Source organism: Patiria miniata, unplaced genomic scaffold, assembly GCF_015706575.1.
Source record: "Patiria miniata isolate m_02_andy unplaced genomic scaffold, ASM1570657v1 HiC_scaffold_14, whole genome shotgun sequence".
Classification (NCBI taxonomy): Eukaryota; Metazoa; Echinodermata; class Asteroidea; order Valvatida; family Asterinidae; genus Patiria; species Patiria miniata.
The window spans coordinates 13,283,512-13,307,075 of NW_024037052.1; the positions used below are offsets into that span (position 1 = coordinate 13,283,512).

Below are 23,564 nucleotides of genomic sequence, written 5' to 3' on the forward strand. Positions count from 1 at the left end.
GACTACAATTGCTGCTCCCCATCCAGGAGTATACATGTAAATGAATACCTGTGAGGCCATAGACCACATTGAGCTGATCTCGAGCTGATCTCGAGCTGCTGCAGAAAACTGGTCTCATGGCCTTATGAACAGAGGTACTAGTTGTGAAGCGCTGCAAGACTTTAGTATTAAAGCGCTCTATACGCAGCACATTAGTATTAAGAACTTAGAAATCTGTAGCTTTTGTAAGTTCTCACACAAACCTTAACGGATGAGGGAAAATTAACGCTCTGAACTAAGCTCAACTCAGAAAACAAAACACAAACAATGCTACACCTAATATATGTCATTCAAAGTCCAATTTAATATGTTGTCATTCCAACTCATTTAAGGTAAAAATCCAACCAAGCAATATTTACAAATGATATAAAACAAGGATTGTCATTGGCTAGATAACAACTCTTGTTGTGACAATATTTACATATATGCTAACATTCAGGATTGTTGGGAGAAAAAGACACGCACATTGCAAAAGGATATGGACATTCGAGTAGGAGTTTAATGCATTAGGGCCACTTAAAGCAGGAAGCGAAACTATGAAAAGAAATGGTTCAAATATATTAAATGTGAAAACATTTTTGAAACATACATGTACATGGTTCTAAAGGGCCAAGTCACTGTTAATTTTGACAGGGGTTTGATATTTCAAAATTATGTACAGAGAATGTGCCACTGTTTGACTGCCGAGTGTTGGCTCTTGAAGATTCAGGAAAGTTTGTTGTCTTGAGAGTCCAGGTTCAGCACTTGGTAGGCTACAAGGTCACAGGAAGGTCGGAGTTCAAGGTTCAAACAAGCCACACTCTACAATCTTACACTCCTTCTTTGGTCGTTCGTTGTATGTCTCCTGTTCCTCCAATGTATCCAGCAACTCGGTGCCTTCAATCAGCTTCCTGTAACAGGAAGCAAATTCCGAAAAAAAAGTCTTTTCTTAAAAATGGCCAATGTTTGGAAAAAAAGAAGGAAAAATCAGCCATGCAGCTGTTAGGCAAGTTCAAATGAAGAGAATGCTCATACTTTAATAAAGGGGCACTGCGTCCTGAAATCCCCGAAAATTTCATGTTTTGGATTGTTTACTTATCCTATTTCAAACATCTGGTTGAAAGGAAACCAACCTAATGTCTTACTGTTCCCGAGAAAAGATGAAAAAAAACGGTTGTTTACATTGGACACGACGGAGTACGAAAACGTTTTTCCTGTCGCTTTTAGTAAATGTACGATACACGTTGTGTGTCTCACAAAAATTACACACAGCACCAATGCACAAATGCGGTTTCTTACACGTCCGCAGAAGGCGAACACTTTACGGCTGAAATCACAACTAGCACGAACAGCCCAATTTTTGGAGGGGTCGCAAAGGTGGACCCCGAAAAACGTCCAGTTTTTAAGGGATGGTTGTGTGGATGTTTATATCCTACTTTAAAATGCTCTTTTCGATTAACATCATTTCGTTCAAAACGGGTTTTTTTCCAGCCAAATTGGGTGCTTTCCAGGCCGTGTCCCTTTAACGCAAAGATGTACAACTTGATACGGAAAACAGTAATGATCTAGATGATTTTATTCTACAATTTAAAAAATTTTTTTAGACAGAGATCTTTTACAGTCCCTTATTCATCCTCCCTTTTGTTTCCCTAGCCCCGCCCTCTCCTTGGCTGGTTCCCATACACCTACCCAAAGGCCACATATTTAGTGTCCATCCATGGTGCAGGCTGGAAGGTGACATAGAACTGGGAACCGTTGGTGTGTCTGCCTTGGTTGGCCATTCCTAGCATTCCTCTTGAGGTGTGCTTGATGGAATAATTCTCATCTGTCGAAAGAAATATAAAATGTAATACCAACCACAATGTGCTCACCCATTCTAAAATTTGTATCCATGTGGAGACATTTCTTTGTTCTCGTGTAGTAAAGTGTTCAATTTTGAAAGTGAAGTTTCAAAATGCTCTTATTTTAACCAGAATTAGTTTCCTTGGCTGAAATTTGGACTTGATATCCCTTTTCTAAAACTCTTCCATTTGCGACAGATCAACCCACCTTGGAAATTCCTAGTTTTTGAGTAAAACCCATATATCTATTTCGTGAAAACCTTGTGGAGACCTATTCATCTATAGAAATTGCCCTGTGGAGACCTTTACAATGTTTTGTTCCCTATTGTGTGTGTGTCTCCACAAGGATACGAATTTGTGGTCAAGAAGCTACATCGTTATTACCAAGTTCCCACAGAAATCTTGAAATGAAATTCCGTGACTTAATTTTCCGTAACAAAATTAGGGCTTTCCATAACCAATTCCTACGCTGTTTTGGCAGCTTACAAGCCTGTTGCTCGGGAGGCAAGGGACACCACTCCCTTTCAGCCTTCCAGTTTGACACAAGACCACTGAGCACCACAAACACATCACAATTATGTTGCATTGAACGAGCAACAAGTATTGAGCATACATGGATGAAGAGAGAGTGTAGTAAACTGGAATGCATACTGGAAGACGGCCATAGCCAATATAACAAATCATCACGTATATATCGGTTGTGCAGGATTCCATGACATTCCATGATAGCTTTAAATTCCAGATTTTCCAGGATTTTTCCGTGACTGTGGGTCGTGTGGGAACCCTGTTATTACCCCCGCTCACTTTACCTTTAAAGTCTTGATTCTGCTATTTCAGTAAAAAGGGCCAATCATGTGTTTTTTTTGGTTGCTTTTTTGCACAATAATTGTCTCTGCTTTCATATGCACCCATTTCTTTAAAACTGGGTGGGGGAGAATTAAGAGAATAGAGACAAAGTCCCTTGCCCAGGGACACATGCACTGCCACTCCACTGGATGGACTCAAACCCTCAATCTTTAGAAATGCGCCCTTGAACAAAGACAATGATAAAATGGGGAACCGCCAACATATTGCTGGATAGCTCAGTTGGTAGAGCACCATTCCGGGGTTCACAGGTTCAAACCCCGCTTCAGTTAATTTCTTTTTTCCAAGTTTTAAATCTTTAGAACTGCATCAGACTGAACTGTCACTTTTGACCTCAGCTGAAAAAATGTTGCCCCTGCACTCTCATATCATGTTATGCTCATTTGAAATGATCATCTGGCTAAATAGAAAACGTCGTATTAAATACTTTTTGTCCCAGGTGGAGTTTCAGATCTATACTTTCATTTACCTTCAAAGAACTGTCCGTAGATCGACTCCCCACCATCGCCTTTGCCAAACAGTATATCTGGAAGAAAAAAAGTTTACAAATTATTAAAGACGCTCCGTCCTTTGAGAGTACAGTGACTACACAACCAAACCAGTACCACACGAAACAAAGTGACAGACTTTAAGGCCAAAAAAAGGGCTCCGGTTTCTGGTCTGCGGGCCCGTCGCCGTAGCCATGCTCGTCAGCAAAATTAAAAGTTATATTTCAATGTCAGATGATGTCTCAAAACTGCCAAACTCACTGGTTTGACTGGAATCCTGGTGCTGCACAATTTTAACGTGTTTACGTGGGGTTATGATTGAGTATAAGCTTTATGTGGCCTCTCTGGGCTCCCATATATTTTGCACTTTACATGTAGTTGGGCACCATTTGCAGACGGTGTTGTAATTTTGTAATGGTGCATCTGGAAGCCAGACTGAGGGAGCGATGGTCGTGTATCTGGAACCTGTAAAGGCTTTTTAGTTACCGCAATGTGTAAGGGAGCAGACTAATGACCAGCCTGCAGCTCATGCATGATGTCGATGTCGCCGTATGGTCTGACATTACAGTTTTCTCTGATTTTTGTCTTGACTATCCAAATTTCCCGAAGAATGTTTGTGTCGGTCGAGATCATAAGTGGGTGCAGAATTCTCAAGCCTTATGGCCTTACTGAGGTTACCTCAAGCTCCACCCTGAAGGATATTTTGAAATTTTTAAAGGGATCGAAGCGTCATCTGCAACATCATCCGACATTTAAAGGGAAAAAAAGTAGGGAGAAAAATTAAAAACCCTGTGTTGCCGCACCACTTTTGGGGCAAGCTCCATACCAGAAACTGGAGACTTTTTTGGCCTGATGGTACTTTCTGCTTATTTTTACAAGCCTTACCTCCACCCTGCAGCCAGCCATTAGGGACTATCCTGTGGATCAAGCTGTCCTGGTAGTGATATTTCATGAGTGATTCGTCAGTCTTGTGGCCCTTTTCGCCGGTGCAGAGTGCCCTGAAGTTCTCGCAGGTCCTGGGGCATTTGTCTGTGTACAACTGTTTGAATAAATAAAGACTTGTTACTCCCAATGAGCAGTTTTGTTAAAACGATTAATAGCCAACTAGCCAAAGCATTTCAGTTCTTTTGACATTCTACCAAAAAAGAAATTTCAAATTAATGGAATCCTATGTTTTATGCACTGTCCAACCTTCTCGAAGTAATAGACTGATCATTATGCCCCATCCAATGGTATTAAGGCATGCGTTCATATGAATTCAACATGGGATCATATGGGTTTATAGAACACCTGATTTAATCCCTGTCATCTGATTGGTGGATCGTTGATCACATGTCACTGAATTATTCATCTCACGGCCGCACCACAAAAATAGAAGTTCTATTGCACGGTGAATAGAACTTCCATTGCACGGTTTCATTTCTGCGGTGGTGGCGCTGTAACACGAATCTGATTCACAGAAAGGAAAATTGGCGGACGGCATGCGAGAATGTCCATTTTGTTCTCCTAACAGAAATATCGCAAATAAGATATGCTGCCAAACGATTGGATGCATTTGAATTTGGTAGTTCTGAACTTGTCAAGGACATTTAAAAAAAAATCGGATATGAAAGTTCTGAACTTAGTTGTGGAATAGTTTTTAACCGAGATAAATTGAATATGCCGGCTAGTTCTCAACTTGTCAAACATTGGAAGTGATCGGATATTGGAAGTGAACCACCAGTTAGTGCCATCTGAAAAAGTAGAACTTTGATGTAAGTACCAGTTCACAAGTCAACCAATCAGATGACAAGGATTTATTCAGGTGTTATATAAAACAAATAATGAGTGTTTCACGCTCGTGCAATGGAAAGAATAATTTCATTCGGTGACGGGAATGGAACGTCCGTCCGTCACCGAATGAAATTATTCTTACCATTGCACTCACAAACATTCATTATTTGTATAATATGATATGTGGCTGGAACATTGTCGAGGCGTTGGAGAGGTGCACGTGTTGTTGCCCACGTGCGCAGTGGATGGGGTCAAATGGATAGGTTTACTGAGAATGCAAACAATTCAAATATTTAGGCCTTACCTCAAAGAGTAACCTCTGCTTTGGCTCTTCATTGATAGAAACATCCAGGTACACAAACGTATGCTGAAGGAAAATACAACACAAGTTGAACAACTGAAAATTATTTGCCAAAGGATGGATACTTTGTTCCTAAATCTACATCATGGTCGTCCATTTTTGTTCAATAGTATCTGTGCCGTATTTGCGTATTATTTCTTACAGATCAAGCAATCCTATAGTCTGAGTATCACCCATTGTCCACGGAGCCTGCCTCTGGTCCAACGTCTGATATATCTAACGCTGAACGCTCTTTTATTTAGACCGAATCGAGTTAAACTCAAAGATAAAACGGCAACTTAAACCCCCTCGGAGGGAGGGTTTAGCGAATAACCAGAACGAGTTTATCTCCTAGTACGATGTCTGAACGGTTTTAGCTAAAACGCTGCCCGTTTTTGCCAGCACAGTGACCCGGAGTTACGTAACGCTTTCTCCGTGGTGCGCTTTTCTATTAAGCAAACAATGTCCTATTTCTCCTACCGTTAAAAATTTCAAGGCCGATTTCCGCAAGTTTTCTGCCCACATGGTCCGACTTTCACATCGTGCTCACTCGACTCGCACGCACGATGCGATGACAAACATGTAGATGCCAACGTAACAACCGCTAACCGGAGCATAATTATCATAATACACGTACTAATATATTCACTAATATAAAGTTCAATTATTTGAACTCTGTAGCAACATTGCCAGTGTCCTCCGGCAACTAGTCGCTGGTGTTTCAGTGACAACTATAAACCGCGAGTAAGATGATCTTGCGTCAATTTTTCGGACTATAAACCAGCCTTTACAGTTACAAAGTTTTGACGTCACAATGTACGGACAGTTGTTTCAAAAGAGCAAAAAGAAAATCATAGTTGAATTGTCTTTACCCCAGTGGCATTGAGGTAATCTTTGTAAGCCACCTCTGCATGGGCCTCATAGAGGTCCTGTGGCCAACATGGCTGATACTTCCAATGCTCTGTGGCCCAGTTCTCCAGGTCCGTTGGCCCACCTACATCAAAACACAAACAGATGTCAAGAGTTGTATTTGATTTCTCAAAACCTGACACTGAATCCCCGATGTTGAGTTCAAGCCTGAGTTACATCGATCATGTACAGGGCGAGTAAAAATAAGCGCAACCCGAACCCCAAAAATTATATTTCATATTTAAAAAAACATGTAACACCAAAAACAATAATGACTGGAAAGCCCGGTTTCATAAGCTACTATTACTTGTATTAGATGAAAAAAATTACTGAAATTGCTCAATCTGTTCAAAGAATATATCACCATTAAAACGCAATGACCCTAAAACCTGTTTAGTCAAAAAAAGAATACTTGTTTCAACAACTGTCAACAACTGTAGTACACAATATCTTTATTAACAACCCTGGTTGCAAACAATATGATTTTATATAATCCACTTTTTTTCAAAAAAGATGGGCCTTCAAAAGGACTTTGTTGAATATTTTTAACTTTCAAACTGAGATTTTATTGCTGATGATGTTTGAAGACAATTGTGGCGACGATTCTTGATATCGCATTTTTGGACAAAAGAGGTTTTAGGGTCATTGTGTTTAAATGGTGATATTCTTTGAACAGATTGATCAATTTCAGTAATTTTTCATCTAAAAGTAGCTTATGAAATTGGCTTTCCAGTCATTAATATTGTTGGTGCTACATATTTTTTAAATATGAAATATAATTTCTGGGGTTTGGGTTCCGCTTTTTTTGACTCACCCTGTAAGAGTCAGGGGAGACAAAAGGTCAAGTTTGAGTAACAAGTTATGTCTCCCCACTAGAAAAGGTCACGCCATCAGTAACAGTTATTTAAATTTCTGAAGCATCTTGTTTTTTTTTGTTTACATGTCAGAAGGCCACTTTGCTTACAACTGAATATTAATTCTCAGGAAATGGACAATTTTCAGGTTGGGTGTAGCGTTTACCAATGAGATCTCCATCTAGGTAAGCGACAGCCTTGTCTTCAAACGCCCAGGTCTCGCCTCGCAGTTTCTTCCTCTCCTCACGTAGATACATCTCCCATTCAAACTCCAGAAGGCCCTGGATGTCTGGTGTGGCAAACTTCTCTGGGTTGCTCTGATACAGATCCTATCATGGAGTAATCATTGGATATTATACAACAGTGCTTCCCATAGTATCCCATCATTTCAACAATTGGACCGTCACTTCTTTTTTATAACGGTAAAAAATAGAAAATGTATAAATGAATGTTTGTGTCAAGTTAAAAAGAAAAACTAACAGTAACAAAAGGAAAAGTAAAAAGGTAAAAATATAACAATCACATTAATTCAAATGGATACAATCAATATTTTAAAAAGAAATAGGAATTCGGCCTAGAAGGATTTCCATTAAATAGGCGTAGGCTAAAATTGTTGTAGGGCCTAGGGTAGTCCGAGTAACTAGGACTCTATAGATCGCTTTTTTAACATTTGGACTTGGTCGGGCGATGGTAGAGTCCAAGATCGATGGCCCTATATTGCGGCTACTAATTTTTTTGACCATTTTCACTCGTACCCCAAATCAAAATCTTCAGATTTTACCCCCCAAACTGTCTTCAAACTGCCTTATGCGCCCCTGTAGGCTTCAGTGGGAAGTGAAAATACAAATGGTGGTGGTTAGGTTTACATACCTTGGGGAAGAAAAGAGAAATTTCACCTTCAATTCGGAAACCAAGCTTTGTCGAGCTGGTAGTTTGAAGACCGTTTTGGGGGTAAAATCTGAAGATTTTGATTTGGGGTACGAGTGAAAATGGTCAAAAAAATTAGTAGCCGCAATATAGGGCCATCGATCTCGGACTCTACCATCGCCCGACCATGTCCAAATGTTTAAAAAGTGATCTGTAGAGTCCTAGTTACTCGAACTAGGCCTATAGGCAGGGTAGGATTTGATTTAAGTCAATAAATGGGAGAAAAGAAAAATATCTTTCGGGAAAATTAAATAAAACGTTCTCTTCATGAAGGATTTAACTCAGGACCTAGACTACGTATTGCACGTGTAATCTATTGAGCTCCTGAATTGCTCCGTTTCACCTTTTTATATCTTGCAATTCCATTGGAGTGATGCAAAACTTCACGTCAAAATACATGAAATAGCCACTTCACTCAGAAACTAGTGTTTGCATTTTAGTTTCAGGTTGAATGCAAGATAGAAACATAGGCCTCTATACCCGCAAATAATGTTATGTTCAACAGTTTTACTTTTAAGCACAGCATTTGCAGTTTGTAGACCCCACTGTCTTTACATTAATTGATCGCAGTGGCTATCGTTACGGCAGCCGTAACGCATTTCCCATTTTCTATCGTTACGGTAGACTGCAACTTTTATAAAAACATGACAAGAAAATATAAAATTAGAAGGAAAAAAGTGAATTTGAAAGTTATGAAATTCGGACTTTATTTCCCTTTTAAAAAAACGAAGTGGCTATCGTTACGGCACTCGTTGTTTAGCGCCCTCTACGATATTTTTTTGATACGCACGCGGGTATATAATTATTTGTTTCCCCACGTTTTGTTGAGCAGTTCGCCAGCTCAGCCGATAGAGGGTAGGATTTTGCACCGCGAGGTTGCGGGTTCGAATCTCAGTTTTGCACTCGATTTTTTTTCCTTTTCTAACCTGAGGCTTTGGAGAATTTTTTTTAAAAGGGAAATAAAGTCCGAATTTCATAAAGTTCAAATTCACTTTTTTCCTTCTAATTTTATATTTTCTTGTCATGTTTTTTTATAAAAGTTGCCAGGTTGCAGTCTACCGTAACGATGGAAAATGGGAAATGCGTTACGGCTGCCGTAACAATAGCCACTGCGTTAAAAAAAATCCTCTAAAGCTTCAGGTTAGAAAAGGAAAAAAATTCGAGTGCAAAATTGAGTCAAGATGCGAACCCGCAACCTCGCGGTGCAAAATCCTACCATCTATCGACTGAGCTGTCGCACTGCTCGCTAAAACGTGGGGAAACAAATAATTATATACCTGCGTGCGTATCAAAAAAGTATCGTAGAGGGCGCTAAACAACGGCTGCCGTAACGATAGCCACTTCGTTAATTGATTCAACACTGTGTAACACTGTGAGTGTCACTTTAACTCGCTGACCACACACGCTGAGTGACATTAATTAATTAACGTTAATCGGCGGGGTCCTAAACTCCACAATCACCCGGATTTTAATAATTTAGTGAAACCATTTGACGAGTATATTGTTGCTAATGAAAGCCGAGCTAACGATGAACAATTCTGAACTAACCTGGGCGCATGCTCTGGCCTGATTGAAGCTGGGATCGGGCACCAATCCCACCACACGGAGTTGAAGTTGCTTGGAGGTCGCCATTTTGAGATTCGTCTGGTTTCAGACAGCATTGCACGTAACGTTATGGAACGCAACTTGGGACAAAGCGCGGCGGATGCCAGATCATTGAGTTGGTTGCTATGTATACAAACATTAAAGGGAACTGCTGACACAAATAAAAATGATTAAAGGGGTGTGCATGTTCGGCATAAATTTTGCTAGTTTTAAAAATAATCATCAGACGTTTGTTCACCTGAAAATTTCTAAATGTAGATTTAGTATACAACTTTTTCCTATTTTGTGAACATTTCCTTTTTTGGGAGCAATACTGGCATACTTTTACTCATTTTTTTTTTTGGGGGGGGGGGGACTTAATTTTGTGGTGGATTCTAGGGGTCCCAATTTTTGACCCTATTCCTGAAATAGGCAGGCCTATTGTATGTCTGTCTTTATTAAATAGAAAAAAAAGTATGGTGGGGTTGGAGGGGGCTTGTACCAAACTTAATGTCACGTGCATCAGCATTTTGGGAGGTCAAATTTTTGTAACGCACATCGGCTGTGCCATTTTTGAAGAAATGTCGAGCAAAATGCACTCGTGTTTACAAAAATTTGCCCACATGCACACATACTTCTTGTAATTTGCCTACCAAGATGGCCGTCTATGAGAAGGGTCTATAAAGCATGAATATATGTAAATGGTTCCTATTCGCCACCCCCACCAAAAAACAACCCCAAAGCAAGCAGACAGACCAAAACAAAAATGGCAATGCAATACATTAAAGAAAGTACAGCATTTATATTAAAAGCCATTCCCCAACTAATTCAACACAACCATTAAGAGTTCACCAATACTAGAAAAAAAATACAAGTTGTGCAATTCAGACTCAGTGTATCTTTTTTTTCTGTCAAAGTTTATTCGTTCAATGCATGATGTTTTACTGACAACACCCACTGAAGTATTTTTTTTTCAAATTCACAAATCCATGTGAATGCTTATGACTTTAATAAGATCTAGAATTGAACTTTGATTAAAACTGATTTTTTTTCTCGATTCCTCTTATTCCCCAAGCCCCTCCCTTCAAAATAAATAAATCCCTAAGCAGGAAAAAAATAAACAAAACTGAAATAAATTTGACCAAAGCCCTTAAAGTTGGTGTCTACGTGGTTTTTCAAAATTTAGATTTTCTTTTCCCAACGAAATTTAAAGGACTATAATGCCCTGTAACAAATAAATTTGCTTGTTTGTTTTTGCAGCCCGTATACAGTTTTAAAAATTGGTTTTGAAATGGTGCGGCCCAGTTCAGATATTGCGCACATGTAACAAATTAGGAGCGTCCCGTTCTTAATTCAAAAGTTGAAATGAATTAATTGATTACTTGTCATAGGCCGATTTTTCCTGTGGTGTCTCGATGTCTCATAACTGTTGTAATGCTAGAAAATTATCTTACTATAATTCCAGGAATCTCTGTCTGTCTGTCTGTCCGTCGATTATCTCCAGAACCGGGCACCGTATGAAATTGAAAATCGGCGGGTATATTTTTTCGGGACAACAGAATGTGCAGTGCAAAGTTTGAAGTTGTTTGGACCAGCGGTTCTCGAAAAAGCTGCAAAAAGCAGTATTTTCTGAGGCAAACGTGGCAGTATATAGCTTAGAACATAACACCCGCACGCACTGCCGTTCTTTTCAATTGTTTACATCATGTTTAAGCTAAAGCGCGCGTGCTCAATATGACGCAAACAATGCAAAAAGGACGGGCACGCGCACGTGCATTGCAGGGCGATACACTGTCCAGTGTGGGTGAATACTAATGGATCAATGGTTGGATAGCACTGCATACCATGTTTTCGTATGTACACGGGCACATTATTTTTGCAGTCGACTGAGCGACCATTGTAGGTGGTCGAACTTCAAACTTGGCAAAAATTGTGACGTAAGTGTGCATTCAACCTGTGAAAACAACACCATTGAATCGCGTGCGTTGTTTGCACGAGCAGTTCTCCAAAACTCTGCAAGTATGCAACCTATACCAGCGGCAAAGCAATTTGCGTTTCCCGAACATGCACATTTTAGACGGGCACTGCACTAGTCAATTCAATTTGAAAATCTATTTTTCAAGGTGCCACATCAAAAAAGCACGTACACACCAACTTTAAAGCTCTTGTACTATAAATTTTTATATTACAGGTTAACATCCCCCTCTTTTCATTTAAAAAAAAATTAATTATTTTTGCAGAAAATAGAATGTCCGATTCTATAATAGTGACCATTTATAGAGGGCTGAGCATTCTTGTTCATTTGAACTTGCCTGTGTCATAAATTAAAGCAAATGGGCTTATAAGGTTCTTTGAAATGCTTAAACAAAATTAAATAAAATCACAAATATCCTTATAGGTAGAGTACCGATACATCATTTGTCATTTGTGCGTTTTTGTCGTTTGAAGCAACAACAGAGCTCATAATCTGAAGAAGGGTGCTGAACAACTAACCTGATGAAGTTTCAGCTCAGTGAATGCCGTATATTCTGAGAAAACAATATTCTAGGATCTTGATTTCAATTCAAAAGTGGCAGATTCGTGTTTTGAATTGTACCGAAATCAGCATCCGGGACACATTCTTATTCAGCCAATTGCAGCTACGTGATGTCATGCATTAAAACAACGATTTATAGCAACCGTGCGCACTTGCAAAGCTTGCGCACACCCATCACGGCTCTGCCAAATTAAAAACAAACTACTGATGGAAATTTCCAAAAATGCTTCATAGACGCATCTTTGGAAATGATCTTGTTTTACTGTTTTCTTCAAAATGACTGCATGCCAGAAAAATAATTTCACAGGGAGTTTAGTGCCATTACTATCTTTAAACCAAGTATGTTTTCCAGCAATCATTTTGTTACTTACTTTTTGGATAGCTTCAAAAGATAAACTGTACCTTTAAGATTCATTTCTAAGGACCAACAGCCAACTTCAAGAAGCTACAAAAGTGTTATGTCCTGCTTAATGTAACCACATCATTTCAAAGCTGCATCTTGTACAGGGATGTACATTTCTACTGTTGCACTGTTTTTTTCCCCAAGTAAATCCTGTCATTCAACTTAGCATATTCTTTTTTATGCTTACAATTGCAGTATGTGTGAAATGGACAGTGGTTCTGTCGGCAGAAAAAAAACCCCCACAACTTTTTGTTTTGTATACATTATGAAATTGGTTTAAATGCAAAATCACATGTAGGCCTATCGAACATTCCAGACTCTATAGAAATTTGTGTGGATGCTTAAAGGCTACGTTTCAACTGCAGCATTTGCATTTTTCTTCGCAAGTGCAATCTCTTTCACATCGGGCAGCAGGAGTTCGAGCTGCGTTGCGACGTCTGACAATGCCTCCTCTGCTTTATTTCCATCCATTGTGGGACTCTTGTTGTCCGAAGGCTGGTCTCGGTCTCGGCTCAGACCCAGGTGTTTCTGGACCAGGCCCTGGTATCGCAGCAGCAAGGAGTAGTTTGTGGAAGCCAGGTGGGTTTGTAAGAAGGAGATGAGTTGAGGGACAAGCCTGAGAAATTAATCAAATATCAAACACACATCAGTTATAATAAGAACGAATACAGAAATATGGTGGAGTGTCATGGCCGAGTGGTTAAGAGCACCGGACTCAAGCTCTAGTGTTTCTGATTAGCAGAGTGTGGGTTCGAGTCCCACTCATGCAGGGTTCGACCTTAACTTTTTTGTTCACTAGCCAGCCGGGCTACTGAACAGGACTCTTAACTAGCCCGCGGGCATTTTCACTAGCCCGCATTGTTTTTCTTATCTCAAATACAAAATGGCGTATTTTCAGGCTCAATTCGGAGGCAATTTTGTCCGTGTTTTTAATAAACAGATCTTATAATTTAACCTCTTAAAACAGTTGATAAAATCAGACACAAATTGATGGGGTTTTCTTTCTGAATTTAGTGATTTATTTCTTCCTGTACGTTCATCTTTGCCGTATCCCAATAATTGTTCACTCGCCAGCCGGGTTACTTAAGAAAAAGTTTGACTAGCCCACCGCTGTTTTGACTAGCATTTGCTAGCTGGCTACCGCTAATTTCGAACCCTGACTCATGACACTTGTGTCCTTAAGCAAGACACCTAACCATTACCGCTTCGTCCTTTGGATGAGACGTAAAGCAGAAGGTCCCGTGCGTTGTATAATGCACGTAAATGAACCTAGTAAAACTTATCGCTAAGAGAAGAGGTTCACCCTGGTTTTTCTGGCAGTGCGTTTCTCTTCATACATATGAGGCTGCACTGTCAAGGTAGAAAGGAAGATTCGTATCTGTGATCACCACCAGAGTAATTGGATGGTGCTCTATAAACTCAGTTCCATCTCTGTGACAGCTACATGCAGTTTGATATGATAAATGGTTTTCACTCAGTCTTTGGCTGATGAGAAACCATTAAAAAACAACCCCAAAACAGTAGCCAAATGGATGCACTGGTCTAGGCAGATCCACTGTCTAGCCTGAACCTAGCCTTGGCCACACTTACTTGCCCGGTGCATGTAGCATACACTGTGTGCTATTCTGGAAGGCAAGTACTGCGGCTAGGTGTAGGGCCATAGCTGGGTCTGTCTCATTCTGGAGTTGTTCACGTAAGGCTTGACGATGGTTGAAAACTAACTGTCTGTAAGGGGTTCAAAAATAAGGGGGAAAAGGTTGAAAAAAAATTAATCTTACATCAGGGACCTAGTTATGCCACTACAGGGCGGTGCAAAAAGAAGGAAACCCACTTTTGACAGCAATTTCCACCTAATTGTTGAGCGTATTTCAAAAATTCAATTTAATGGTATTAAAATATAGATCTTTAAACATCAGTGACGAAAAAATTATTGCAAATGCATGTTTTGTCTCTGAGATATGGTAGTTTAAAAATTTCATGTGCCAAACCTGTTTTTCCATGGACGGCTTTATTATTCCATCCACTTGACTGAGCTCCGGAGCTTGATTTGACGACAAAAAACACTACACTAGACTTACACGTGGACAACAGTGATTTTGGTGACTTGTATGCAAATTATCACATTAACACTATTCTTGCGATTTTGTTAAAGTTTTTTTTCCACTACGTATGGTTGAAGAGCTACATTATAAAAATTCCTGTCAAAAGTGGGTTTCCTTCTTTTTGCATCACCCTGTAGCTTTGAACTGAAAACCTGTGGCGTCTTCATTTTAAGATAACCTAAGTGAAAATGGATATCTTAAAGGGCATGTCACAAATTTTACACTGGAACCTATTTCAGCAAATATCTATCCATGAAATGTATGCAACCTACAAGAAACCTCTTTTTAGTTAACTTATTTTTGTTAAGTGCCCTTTTTGAATATTTAAAATGTTCCATGCTTTTCCTGACAACTGATGGCGCTGTTGCTTGGAATGTCACTCTAGGAAGACATTTTTCATCTGAGGGGTTTTCTGTTCAAAGTTTAAATCCCAAATTTTGCCCACTGAAAAAAACTTAGCATGAACCTTGCTCTCTGATTGACTGAAACAACAGAGATTCACAAAAGAAGAAGAAAATTTACCATGACAAGAACCCCAAAATTCTTGCAACTTTTGATGCTCTACTTTTGATATTGAAGTTTCAGCCTAGAAGGACATCACCGTTTTGCTCATGAATAAGGACACTTTCGTTAGAATAAAAACCAAAAAATGCATCAACACACCCTAGAAAATGGCAATACGAAGATTGAAAATAAACTTGGGACCCACCCTTTAACCACTTCGCATTGGAGGATGTGATAACACGTACTGGCTGTTTTTATACACAGGCACAGCTGACAGGTTAAGACGTCAAGATTGCCTCGAATCAGCTCCGGGTGACGTCTAAAAAAGCTAATCCCTCGTGCCTTTTGCACACACACAAAGTCTGTGAAGTTTGTTTTGAGGCCTATTATTGTACAATTATGCTCCAGTGCACACCCCAGAGTATTAAAACATACAAGGTTTCGGCAAGAAATATCGTACAAATACTGTTGAAATTACTCTTGCGAATCAGTATTTGTGGCATTTGGCTGTATATCAGAAGGTGGCTGGAAAATTGTGCCTTCTGCAAAAATCAAAATTTTTGGCAAAAATAATCCCGACCCGAAGTGGTTAAAGAACGGGGCCGAAGTGCATGGTAACATGTGGCATTATCACTACAGAGGGAATAGTCATACACGGAGCCCTTAGTGGCCTTTCCAACGACACCCTTTTCAGAAGACTCACCTTTCTTTTTTCTTGTCCAGTTTCTTGAGCATGATGTCGCATTTATTGGATTCACACGCCCGCTCCAAACTGGACAGGAATTCCCCAAGATCCTGTGAAAAAATATTGCAAAAAGTAATATTCAAGTTTTAGAGGTAGAGTAAATCATTTGTCATCTGTGCGTTTTTGTCGTTTGGAGCAACAAAAGTGCTCCTAATCTAAAGAAGGGTGCTTAACAACTAACCTGATGAACTTTTAGCTCAGTGAATGCTCTATATTCAAAGAAAACAATATTTTAGGATTTCAATTTCAATTCAAAAGTTGCTGCGTCATGTTTCGAATTGCGCCTAAAGTCAGCATGCGGGACACGTTTTCATTCAGCCGATTGCAGCTACTACGCAATGTCATGCACTGAACCGACGAATTGTAGCAACCGCGTGTGCGTTGTGTCAATGCTTGCGCGCACCCATTCACGGCTTTGCCGAATTAAAAACGAAATACTAACGGAAATTTCCAAATATGCGTCTTTAGACGCATTTTTGGAAATGACCTACTTTTAATGTTTCCTCAAAAGGGCCTGTCACATTACATGCGCTCTCATAGGAGACCTTACGGCGACCATTTTTTTTCTCATAAATTTAACAATCGCAGTGAGGACGCAATAAAATGACAACTTTCTGTCTCAAAGAAGCTCAAGCTACGCTCATACTGTGCTCTTCCCGCGCTTACGATGCGTTCAACTCGCTCTCTATGCGCCCCTGTCAAGCTCAATTACTCGATCTAGTCGCTGCCGCTGCTCTGTCACTGCGCTCACACTACGCTCTGCTCGCTGTTGATACGTCCTAGTAGCATGCGTTATGCTCTCTATTCGACCAAAATACGCTCATGTGACGTCACTTGCACTGTATAAATACCACGACAAAACGGTCAATACAAAGTCCAGTTTAAAAAAATCATTCTACAAGTTCATCGCAGTCGAGTTACTTTCTCATGAAGACTACGTCGACTGCCTTGCGCCTAAGCTGCCTCAATGCCATTTCAATGTCGCACAATTCACGCTCGCACAGCGCCCGAGTTGCGTCATTACGGCACCCTGGCCAGAGCGCAGAGGTGTTGCGATTGTTTTGAGCATGTTCAAAGACCTTTACGCTCATCGGAGACCATTAAGACCCTCTGGCGCCCATCTGGCGCCCATCTGGCGACCTATGTAGTTGTCGCTGCAATCTAGTAGTTGTTGTTGCGCCCCAGCTATTTTTCAAGGACGCAGTGAGAGCGCATAAGATCGCAGACAGTGTGACAGGGCCTTAAAATGACAGCATGCCAGAAAGAAAAATTTCACAGGGAGTTTAGTGCCATTACTATCTTAAAACCAAGTATGCTTTTCAACAATAATTTTGTCAGTTACTTTTTGGATAGCTGCAAATGATATACTCTACCTTTGACATCTGAGTAAAAGGCAAATGGTATCAGGATGGTAAAATGGCTTAACACAAAGTGAAGATACAAGTTTTCTTGAAGATAATCTTTATTTGTCGATTTGCTTGCATGAATCACAGAAGACGTACAGTGCTTCAAATCCTTTTTTTCATGAATTCTCTCCATACGTACCTTGCCATTCAAACTGCTGTGTAGCTTAGTGAGTGGTGTCCGTAACTCATCTTTCAGTTTCACAAGTATCCCTGCCCGGGTCTGGAATTTAAAAGACAAAACTGATTCTAAATACTAGCAAAAAAAGATTGGTGAAATCAAAACTCCTTCAAAATACTGTCAATTCTCCAGTAAAGGCTAAAATACTTCTCTTTGAAAACTCGCTAGTCTCTTGCACAAGGAAAGTATGTCATTTTTACATTTTTATTACCTATACGGTTTATAGATATAGAAAACAAACACAATAAGTTCTGGGACAATGTTGAATTCTTAAGATATAAGGATTTTGGTATATTTCGGTGTTTCAATAATTTTTCAAGACTTGCCAGTCCCTTTAGACATAGAGACACTTTGTACATGGCTCTCAGTGTTGTTGTGGAGCCACTTTTATTGGGGTGAGTCCAAGTTAAGCCGTGTCCGCACTGGACTTTTTACCGAGATGATGGTAAACTGAAAAATGGTCAAATGTGACCACTGTCCGCACTTGGACTTTGGACACGGGAAATTTTACCCAGACCGCGTGGTAGAAGTGACCGAGCTGTCAGTATAATGCTCACGCAGGAAATAAAATGCCGATCATTTTTTCATCCCCCGATACGCACAGTATAATATTACACACGCCATTAAAATGCACAATATAATCGTTACATACGATATTATTCCATCGGTAATCGCTGGTTCCCACCGCATGCTTACCGATATCAAAGCTATGATGTAGGACCGGAACCAGTGACTGTGGCCTACGTACGGTGCCATACAGACCACACGGCGTATAAACAAGACGAATTTGGATCGTAGAAAATACCAAACAAACATCGGTGGAGAAAAAGAATAACTGCAAAGTAATTCCCCAGAACGTGATCTTGATCTTTTCTGTGTATGTATTTGCCGTTAAAATATATTTAGAACAACATTTTACCGCTCGGACTTGACACAGCGCAGAGAACGTGTTTCCACAACATGTTCGGCCACATCACGTGTGGGATTTTTGTGGGGCCGCTTTTACTGACTCGCACTGTCCGCACTGGACTTATCGTCTCGGGAAAAGTGACCTGGTCAGTTTTCCTGGGCACTCGGTCAGTTTTACCTGGGCAGCAGTTGGCGAGTAGAAGTAACCGCTGGACTCAGGAAAAGTAACTGAGAGGAAAACGTCCTAGGCTGTCCGCACTGGATTTAAAATGGGAAAAGTACCCATAGTTTCGGTAAGTTTGACCAAAAAAAGTCCAGTGCGGACAGGGCTTAAGAGTCTCGAGTAATTTGGTTCAAGTCCGAGTCACACATGCCTGTATGATGCTCTGTGACAAGAAATAGAGATCTAGGAGTGCACTTAATAACAAACATCATTATTTGCCACACCACCTGGAGGGTGGTGCATTACGGTTCGTGTTCTTTTGCGTTGCTTTAACGATACTTTTGGAAAATAACCATCGGAATTATGTTTTTAACCCCTTGATGCCGGTATTGTTCGGCCACGGACAGCTGCACATTGGGTGGAATGTGTACGTGCAGGCATTCAGCCGTTGTCTATGAATGGATGTGCTATGCAGCAGGAATGCTGCAATAGCAGTCCCCAAGCTTACCGGCTTTTATCGAGCAGCGTCTAGAGCCAACAGCTGGCATTAAGGGGTTAAAAGGTAATTTTGGGGTAAAGGAGTCATTAGCGTCAACTTCGAGTCCTGATGGTCATGGTCGAGTCCGAGTCTGAGTCTGAGTCCTGAGTCTGTCTCTTTTGCCAATGTGACTCGTGTGGAGTCACAGAAATTGCAACTCTAGATGGACTCGAGTCTGACTCCTAGACTCCAGTCCTACAACACTGTTGGCCCTGGACATTAGGACTGGCAAGCTTTGTGATATTTTACTGATGTCGTCACATATTATAAGAAAGATTTTTTTTGTTGACCGGCTACTGCATCATGTTTTTTCCTGTCCCAAGTCTCCATACATTACTGAAACACAAAAAAAATACTCCAGTGACATCACAGTTTCAGAACCATTTGTACCACTTTTTCTTATTTCAATTGCTGTAAACCTTTAAAAACCAAAATATCAGCCTCACTTCAAATTAAATCTCCTGTAGCATACCTCAACGTTGAGTGTTGTCGGGTCGACTTCCGACATCAAATTCTCGCTGGTGACAGCACTAAGCAGCAGATTTGTGATATCCGTGCACAGCGTTCTTATAAGGTATTTGGACAATTGATTCTCTAAATCTTCATCTGTTAAGGAAAGATTCGATTGAAACATGTAATTCCTGAAATTATTTAATTCTGGTTTCTCAACACAATGACTGCCTAACTTGACCAGATAAGGGCGCTTTTTGTTTCTTTTTCTCTGTTCTAGAGATGAGGGCGAAAGATTGTTGATAGAAGGAAAGTACATTGCAACTTGGGGACAATTGGATTTCAAGTAAAACTGCACAAAACGAAAGTCCACACTCATTGGAGGGGTCATTATTTTGAATCTGATCGTCTTATGATGAAGTACTTTACATAGACCATTGGGGAATTTTGTAAGATTCATTTCGATACCCTGCTTGCTACTGAAGACTTTAAATAGTCCAAGATTGACAACGATGATTGACAAAAATGATGCACTTGGAAAAATTGCAAAACTTTAAGGATTACGTGAGTGGAAAATGCGGCGTGACGATGTTACACTGCCCAGAATGAACGCCAGGGAATACCGATGGCACAGTGCTTGTATGCATGGGAGCGCATACGCGGGCTATATGAATGACCTGCACTTTGTTCAGGCACTGTGCAATTGATAGGGGCCAATTATAGGCATGTGTGTTTGGTTACGCTGAGCGATTTCTCCTCGCGTACTCTTTAAATTTGCAACTTTTCAAACTGCATCATTTTTCATAAACCGTTGCCAATCTTGGATGATTTACAGTTCTTGGTAGCAAACATGGTATCAATTGTAACTAACAAAATTCCCCAAAGGTCTATATAAAGGACATTATCATAACACGATCAGATTCAAAATTATGACCCCACCAATGAGTGGGACTTTCTATTTAAATTATGAAAAGTTGACTAAATTATGACTTCTTTATTAAGACCTCTCGCCTTCTACACTTGTAAATGCACAGTGGTAGATAAAACACATCACAGAATTGAGCCTGATGTCTTCATTGAACTCTTACAATGTGGAGATAACATACATTATTCTTTAGAAACATTTTTTTAGTAAAATTCTCATCTGAATTTTGACACAGAAGAAGCATTGAACATTTTTTCTTTGCACAGCACACTGCATGCACTTTTGTCACAATTTGCAGGCTACATTTGGATACTGTAGTTATTAAGCTGTAAAATATTTCAGCTTTAAATCTCACAAAGCATATGCACTATTGAAAACGATACATCAATGCTGCAGGCACACCATTTTACTCTTTACAAAGTTATAGTTTGAAACATGAAGAAATGTACATGCTCAGGCACTTTCACATATGGAATTGTTCAACATGACACAAAAGAAGCATGCGTGCGGTTTAATGGATGGTGAAACCAAAATGAAAATGAACTTGAATGACCATTATGAAACAAAATAAAATGAGCAAACCTTTCATCTTTTTGTTATGCAGAGCATAAGCAAACATAGCACCTTGATCCAAACTTGCCACGGCCATTTAGTTTTCAAAACACCAAGGCCAGCCACTTCAAAACAAAGAACAGAATAAACGTAACTTTTTGCAAAATAAAAACAAGAAGCAAGCGATATACCAACTCACCCCTACCTAGAAACTGTCTGACTCCTTTGTCAAACAGTCGGACGTTGTTGAGGAGGCCGTTGATCTTATCTTGTATCTCGCCCCGGTTCTTGCGTCGTGTGGAGCTGTCTGAGGATCCGGTCGCTGACATGAAGACGGACTTGGCAATGTCTTGGTAGGCTCTGTGAAGAGGCCTGTTGATTGGAACAGAGATTTTGAACTTAACCTGTGTGCTACAACTTATCTAGTGAGCCGAAACCTCATATGTTTTAATATTCACAACGGCCAAATTCAAGATCAACACACGGTTCGCCTCCACAGACTTCACGGATGTTGTGTGTGTGTACAAAAAACACAATGGATTAGTGTGTTTAGACATCACCTGGAGGTGACTCGAGGTTATCTTGACGTTTTATCCCGTCAGCCGTGCCTGTGTACAAAAACACCCAGTGCGTGTTATCACGTCTTCCGATGCCAACTGGTTAAAGAAAAGCTGACAACTCTTTGCTGACAATCAGATGACTATTTACTGTCCAAGGAGTCAATACAAAATACAGTCACTGTATTGTGCTATAAATACGTTTCCTATGCACTGCAGTTATGACAAGTTTTATGAAATGGTTCGCAAGACGCATCACAGCTACAATGCGTCACAGGTATAAGAGTGCAGTGACACATAGTTATAGGCCTTTATCATGCTGCCCCCATTTCAGTCATGTTCCCTGTGTCCAATAACAGAACTGGTGATAATGTTTTTTGTGCAAAAAGGAACCAGACTATATTTCCTTCCAGCCTCGATTTGGCTATGTTGATTTGAATCAGAAAAAATCAAGATGGGCTCCACATGACAAGGCCGGATCCAGAACACCTTTTTTTGGGGGGGGGGGGGACCAAAAAAATTTGCTCCCCAAAAAGTGGGTCCAAAAAAATTAGGGCATTTGTTTGAATTCTAGATGCTCTGTGGTGCGATCTGAGGCAGTTTCTGATCACTTTTCCAATTTTTTTTTTAGGAAAAGATGGTAGTGTATCCAGTGCCTGCCTTTATTGCAACGTCACTTAAAAACAAAAAATTTGGTATTTTTTTTGGGGGGGGGGGGAGTGGGCAAACATGATAATAGTCTATTGTCGATATGTTTCATGAAATGGGGTGAAGGGGTCTCTATTCAAGGAATGACACATCTTAGTCCAATCGATGATACCTGTATAGGTCTTCAGCCAGCTCAGAGTGAAGTTCCTCAGGGCAATCCGGCAGCGACTTGCTCAGGACGTCTTCAATCTCCTCGACTGACATGAATGGAAGCTCATCTGACTGGTGCCCACGGGACGCTGGTTCCCACAACACGAAAGATAGAAAACGAAGTTTGAAACTTTCAACCAACACGTACTGACAGAGGTTTCGTAAGAAAACAGAAACAGATGTTTTGTGGTTTTGTGCAATGAGACACAACTTGCTATGTACGCGTGTACTGAAAGAGGATGAATTGCTGAACATGTACAGGTGGGTGCAGACATCCGGGAACTTTTCACATTGGATTATCTAGCCCCCAGACCCATTTTCTTGAAACAATGTAGTACAGGTGCTAAAGGGTTTATGCTGTCATGCTGAATGAGAGACACTAATTTAAATAACAAGGAGGGGGTTTTGCAAGGAAGCTTTTGATTGGTCAATCAAGAAGAATGACGTCACACCTGATATGTCTTCCTCCTCTTTATCATCCACATCTCTCCCTCGGTTCTTCTTCACCTTCTTGGTTTTGACCTCTCTAGAGATTCCTTGACCGCCTCCCTTATTGCCGCTGCTCCCGCCCCCAGCTGTAATAACAAAAGATAAATTAACATATTAAACAATGCTGCACAGCCAAACCTCTAAGTTTCTGGGGAATGGACCATTCCAGAAGCCCCGCACACCATGCAAGAGTGCACATACAGGTGAGTAAAAAAACCAACGAAACCCAAATGTCGGGACCATTGCTGTAGTGAAGTTCTGCATGTAGCACTTTCAAAATCTAGGATATGAAAGCCCAATTCATAAGGTTTCTTTTAGTACAAGAATCATTCAAATCACTCATGTACTTTTCAAGTTATGGAATTTTAAACACAACCATTGTCTTAAAGTTCTGTCCACGGATCACAAGAAGGTAAGTGTTCTTTCAGCAAAACAAAAACAAATCACATAGCAATGTGTGTGAATTGTTTTCGTTCTGCTGGAAGAACACACACCTTTTTTGTGATCCGTGGACAGAACTTTAAGACGGTGGTTGTGTTTAAAATTCTGTAACTTGAAAAGTACATGAGTGATTTGAATGATTCTTGTACTAAAAGATAGCTTATGAATTGGGCTTTCATATCCTAGATTTTGAAAGTGCTATATGCAGAA

The 23,564-nt window shown here is 40.2% G+C and overlaps 2 protein-coding genes across 3 annotated transcripts in view; both read right to left on the bottom strand.

The window, feature by feature from the left end:
• Positions 1–321: 321 nt before the first annotated feature.
• LOC119722146 (probable inactive peptidyl-prolyl cis-trans isomerase-like 6) lies at positions 322–9,719 on the bottom strand. Its single transcript, XM_038192192.1, has 8 exons — positions 9,563–9,719; positions 7,254–7,416; positions 6,197–6,318; positions 5,289–5,351; positions 4,097–4,250; positions 3,193–3,249; positions 1,708–1,843; positions 322–929 (listed from the first exon to the last, which is right to left on the bottom strand). Exons 1-8 carry the CDS (start codon positions 9,644–9,646, stop codon positions 818–820), a joined length of 891 nt encoding a protein of 296 aa, XP_038048120.1. The 5' UTR covers positions 9,647–9,719; the 3' UTR covers positions 322–817.
• Positions 9,720–12,399: 2,680 nt separating this feature from the next.
• Positions 12,400–23,564, bottom strand: part of LOC119722148 (E3 UFM1-protein ligase 1-like) — a 43,311-nt gene continuing 32,146 nt past the window's right edge. Inside the window, exons 12-19 of one of the 2 annotated variants that reach the window (XM_038192194.1) lie at positions 22,877–22,999; positions 22,387–22,513; positions 21,215–21,381; positions 19,555–19,688; positions 17,434–17,514; positions 15,847–15,938; positions 14,128–14,262; positions 12,400–13,153 (exon numbers count right to left, since the gene is read on the bottom strand). In XM_038192194.1, the coding sequence (XP_038048122.1) occupies positions 12,886–13,153; positions 14,128–14,262; positions 15,847–15,938; positions 17,434–17,514; positions 19,555–19,688; positions 21,215–21,381; positions 22,387–22,513; positions 22,877–22,999 (1,127 nt within the window). In that variant the 3' untranslated portion in view covers positions 12,400–12,885. Of the gene's footprint in view, positions 13,154–14,127; positions 14,263–15,846; positions 15,939–17,433; positions 17,515–19,554; positions 19,689–21,208; positions 21,382–22,386; positions 22,514–22,876; positions 23,000–23,564 lie in introns of both variants that reach the window. The other variant, XM_038192193.1, reaches the window with a different exon arrangement.

Excerpts from the sequence above, each read along its gene's own strand:
- LOC119722146 (XM_038192192.1), bottom strand. The coding sequence starts at position 9,646 with ATGGCGACCTCCAAGCAACTTCAACTCCGTGTGGTGGGATTGGTGCCC. Across the intron at positions 3,250-4,096 it reads TGGCTGGCTGCAGGGTGGAG|ATATACTGTTTGGCAAAGGC; the intron begins GTAAGGCTTGTA and ends TTTTTCTTCCAG. Across the intron at positions 930-1,707 it reads ACTAAATATGTGGCCTTTGG|GAAGCTGATTGAAGGCACCG; the intron begins GTAGGTGTATGG and ends TTCCTGTTACAG.